Source organism: Melanaphis sacchari, unplaced genomic scaffold, assembly GCF_002803265.2.
Source record: "Melanaphis sacchari strain LSU unplaced genomic scaffold, SCAv2.0 Contig681_pilon_pilon, whole genome shotgun sequence".
NCBI lineage: Eukaryota > Metazoa > Arthropoda > Insecta > Hemiptera > Aphididae > Melanaphis > Melanaphis sacchari.
Genome location: NW_020271486.1, coordinates 1 through 5193, shown reverse-complemented (window position 1 = coordinate 5193; position 5193 = coordinate 1). Strand labels below are relative to the sequence as shown.

The 5193-nt window shown below is 38.7% G+C and overlaps 1 protein-coding gene across 1 annotated transcript; it reads left to right on the top strand.

The window, feature by feature from the left end:
• Nucleotides 1-32: 32 nt before the first annotated feature.
• On the top strand, nt 33-4816 carry LOC112600746. The gene is made up of 6 exons (XM_025348051.1): nt 33-140; nt 2658-3093; nt 3158-3480; nt 3532-3664; nt 3730-4011; nt 4079-4816. Exons 1-6 carry the CDS (start codon nt 72-74, stop codon nt 4786-4788), a joined length of 1953 nt encoding a protein of 650 aa, XP_025203836.1. The 5' UTR covers nt 33-71; the 3' UTR covers nt 4789-4816.
• Nucleotides 4817-5193: the final 377 nt, after the last annotated feature.

Below are 5193 nucleotides of genomic sequence, written 5' to 3'. Positions count from 1 at the left end.
GGAACCTCCTCACGAAGCCCGGCGATTTTGAGAAGTTCCGGGAGACCGCCAAGGTGTTCCAACCCACCGACATGTCACTCGTCACGCGAAAGGGTGTGTTTCCGTACGAGTATACCGACAAATGGTCGAGACTCGAGGAGGCCGTATATCATTTGCGCATCGTCTGTTTACCTGAGCGAAAATATCGTACATCGTTTGCGCATCGGCGGAAAATTATCGTTTGCGCATCGTCTGTTTACCTGCACCAAATTATCGTACATCATATGCGCATCAAAATTCTAAACAATAGAAGGGTATACAAATGTACCTACACACATTTAATATTATATAGATAATGATAAATTTTAATATATATAGGCACAAGTTTTTATTCAATAAGCATTACAATTTCATAAATTATAATACAAATATACATATAGTTTGAGAAAAAATTATTTAAAAATAAATTTTATTCAATTAAATTAAAAAATAAAATAAATAAATTGTTGAAAAACTCAGTTGAATAATAATATTATAAATAAATACTTGGTATATTGTAATGTCCCATTATTCTTACAAAATGAAACCTGCTTATTTCACCGGTAGTATACTTAAGCCAATGTTTTTGAATATATTCAAGTTTTTGACGTTCAGGAGCCCGTTGTAAATGATTGATACCACCAGAAATATCTTTAATTTTAACATACGTCTCTGTCTGTATTTCCTTCAACGTTTCTATTACCTAAGTATATAAAACAAAATATAATAATTTATTAAATTAATAATTTATAAAAATGTCATACTTTCCAAATTGAAGGATGAGTACTGTAAAATTGTGCATATTATAATGCGAATGAAATGCCTCAGGTCCATTGGTAGTTTTAGGTAAAGTTGATGGAATTTCTGCCCACATCTCTGGTGGAAATAAACAATTTTCTTGAATATAATTGTCATATATGTAATCACTAAAATGTAATACGTCACTATTTGGAGCGATTTCGATCAACTCACAAAACTGATCAGAAACTTCTTCAGGGGAAATAAAAGATAGACCAAAGAAATATTTAATCCATTTTCCGACTTCAGTATTAGCTTTATATTCATTTCTTAGAGCTGGGAAAACTTGATTAAGCTTTCTATACCAAGCCTGTCCTAGATGGAATCGGCAACCATATATATCACATAGTGGAAAACAGTGCTGAATTGCTAAACGTGCACTCTTTTCGAAATCCACTCTGATGGATTTTGGTTCGAATACTAAGTTATTCGAATTACATAAATTGATTAAAGATTGCCATATTTCAATATAATCGTTTGTTGTTTTTCCGGTTAAAAAATAATAAGCTAAGGGTAAGTATAGCCCGTTTTTATAAATATGGATCGTGTACATTTGATAAAAATATCTTGGACAATATCTGAAGGTTCCGTCTGCTAGAATGAGTTCTGAATTGTCACATAAAGTTTTTAAATTGGTTTTACAAGTTAAAGATACAACTTTATTATCATTGATATAAAGAAATTGTTCTTTTTTAAAAGTTAAAATAGTTTCCTGAGAAATTAATTGCGAAATAGCTTCATCATATGATTTCGGCAATACTGGTAAAACCTTCCTTCGTTTTCTATATATATGTTGTCTGTAGTTGGAAATATCATTAAGCGTCACATGATCTGCTTCGGATATTGCTTTCCGTATAATTTTGTTAGGTCTTGTTGATATTTCTTCAGTAGCTTTCCTCTTTACGGTGTTTTTAATCTGAAAAAAATTAATTAATTATATAAATAAATATATAAATTAGATTATTTTAACAACATTTCATGTATACTATATATTATTATGAATATGTTATTTCCAATTTCTGATTAATTTATAATTCTTATTTTGACTTACTTCGTGTTTTTCTATCTCCGAATCCGTCAATTGGAGATGGCGTGTGTGTTCTCCGCGTATTTCTAACACCGTACTTCGGTGTTCATCAATTTTTATTGAGGCATAGCAATCTTTTTTTGGACACATAAATATAATCTCACCATTTTTCAGAATTTTCCTTTCTGTATAAAAATACTTTTGGAAAATGGCTGCAGCTTTTCCACGATTTGAATTAACGAATTTTAATTGATTCATTTTTACATGTACTCAAAAGTCAAAAAAATATTGTATAATATTATAATGTACCGATTACCGAACCGTTTACGTCTCGTGTGTCACGCGTACGTCTCGACAGCGTCTAACGAGTGTTACTATCCAGTAATCTACTATCTTTTTTTTTTTTTTTTTTTGAGGCATCGACGACGCTGCCGGAACTTGATATACTTATGCGATAAAAATGGATAATAAAATGGAAACCCGTACACTTTAGTTGTTAATCTCATGCTATATCGTATAATTATATTTATATTATATATATTTTAAAACAAAAATACCTATACAATATTTGAAAATAAGTTAGATATTTTCGCACAGGTAAACAGACGATGCGCAAATGATATACGGCCGCGGGTATACACCTTTTTTTTCAGTTCTATTGTTAAATAATATTGATGCGCAAATGATGTACGACCTTTTAAACGATCGATGCGCAAACGATGTATAACCCAAAAATAAGCGATGCGCAACTGTCTTACAAAAAAGGTCAAAAATAACAATAGTGATGCGCAAACGACAACCGGCGCTCGAGGAGACCGCCCTGCCGCCGAAACGCGAGTTTTACAGTATATTGACCGAGAAGCATGTAAGTGATGAGGACTACGTGCACGCGACGGAGGTGTGGCAACATTTCAACTGCGCGACCCTCGGTGACTACAGTGACTTGTACCTGAAGGTGGACGTTCTCCTTCTGGCCGACGTGATGGAGAACTTCCGTGACCTCTGCATGTCGACGTACAACCTCGATCCCGTGTATTATTATACGGCGCCGGGGTTCACGTTCGACGCCATGTTGAGGTATACGGACGTCTCACTGGAGTTACTCACCGATTACGATATGATACTTTTCGTGGAACAGGGGATCAGAGGGGGGTTGGTCCAGGCCAGTGAACGGTACTGTCGAGCCAACAACCCTAAAACGCCTGGGTATGATTCTGAGAAGCCATCGTCGTGGCTCGTCTACCAAGATTGTAAATATATACGACGCTTATACAATTATTAATTATATTACTAACTTTAAACCTATTCTTGCAGGCAACAACTTGTACGGGTACGCCATGGGAGAGTACATGCCCTACGGGGGGTTCAAGTGGTACGATGGGGATTTGAATCGCTCTCTAGAGCTGTTGAACGGTATGACTGACAAATCCGACGTTGGACGTATCTACGAGGTCGATATCGCTTATCCCGATAACCTGCATGACGTGCACAACGATCTCCCCTTCCTACCACGGAATGCCGTACCACCGGGCTCAAAAGTAAACAAGTTAATGGCTACGTTGGAGCGGAAAGAGCGGTATATAGTTCACTATAGAAATTTAAAGCAAGCCATTGCTAATGGACTGGTAGTGGAAAAAGTAATATATAATACATGAAATTAAATTACGTGAAATTAACCTTGATAATAGGTTCACAGGGTGTTGGAATTCCGACAGTCGGCGTGGCTTGCTGAATACATAAATTTAAATACGAGTATGAGGAAGAAGGCTGGCAACGCGTTTGAACGTGATTTCTTCAAACTACTCAATAACGCGGTGTTTGGTAAATATATCAGACAGCTCGTCATTAATCAGACTATGTAATGTTTTTGTTATTCAAATTTACAGGGAAAACTATGGAATGCGTTCGGAACCGTATCGCTATGGAATTGGTTTCGTGTCCTCGTCGAATGCGGAAACTTATTAACAAGCCCACGTTCAAACACGTGACCACGTACACCGAGACTCTGGCCGCCGTATCATTGCAAAAGAGTGACGTACATTTCTCCAAGCCTATTTACGTAGGGTTCGCCGTCCTGGAAATAAGCAAGGAGTTAATGTACGACTATCATTACAACGTGATGCGGCGGCATTACAACGATTCGATTAGACTGATGTACATGGATACAGGTATTTGTGAAATAATAAATTATTATTTGCACTCTTATATGAAACATACATAATGATTTTTTAACAGATTCCCTGGTGTATCGAGTGGACACCGACGATTTCTACAAGGACCTGGTGGACAACCCCGCGCTCCTCGAACGTATGGACACCTCGAATCTCCCCGTCACTCACCCGTGCTTCGTCGGTACGCGTAAGAAGACCCCCGGATTGTTCAAGGACGAGACGGCGGGCCGTACTATGTACGAGTTTATTGCACTCCGGGCTAAATCTTACGCGTATAAAATTGAGGGGGACGAAAAACTTGTTGCCAAGGGGATTCGAGGACATGTGGTCCGAAATCACATGACGTTCGAGGACCACAAGCGCTGTCTGTTCGAGGTCGACGGCGCTGGTGATGGTGACGAGAGCGAGGAGCTCGGCACGGACGACGACGACGATTTCGACGACGGTGACTTTGGCGACGACGATGAGTGGAAGGACGTGGAGATGAGACGGCGTGCGCGTCTGATGGCCCGATCGGTCGTCGACACGTTACACGGGAATGCCGCGGCAGCTAGCGCCGCCGCCATTGCCGGCGTGAAATTCACCCCGACACCACTTCCCATGTATACACCGTACACACCGTATAGGGAAAACGTTTCGATCCGATCGTTCGAGCACCGCGTCAAAACGATTAAGACCATGAAAATGACCCTTAATCGTTTTGACGATAAACGTGTTGTTGACGAAGATCGAATCCGTACGCGCGCGTACGGCCATTACACGCTACGCGCGTGATATTATATTATTTTCTGTCTATAAATGTGTAAATAATTTAAAAATAAAATAAAAATATTTCCATTGTTGTATTATAATTGCGTTTATTTAAATAAAATATAAATATAATATATATTGTATGTATAATAGTAAATAATACGTAAATTAATATTAAACTGAATCCATATCGAGCTGGTGTGTGTGTAATTGCCATGCCATGAGTGGCCGTGCCATGCCATGAGTGGCCGTGCCATGCCGTGAGTGGCCGTGCCGTGCCGTGAGTGGTCATAACATTCCTTGAACGGCCGTAAGCAGTCGCAGTGGTTTGTATTAGGGGGTTTTAAGAATTACGTCTAAACCATTTACGTATGGCATAAACCAGGGCCGGCGCTAAGTATTTTGCCGCCCTGTGCAGTTAATAAAATG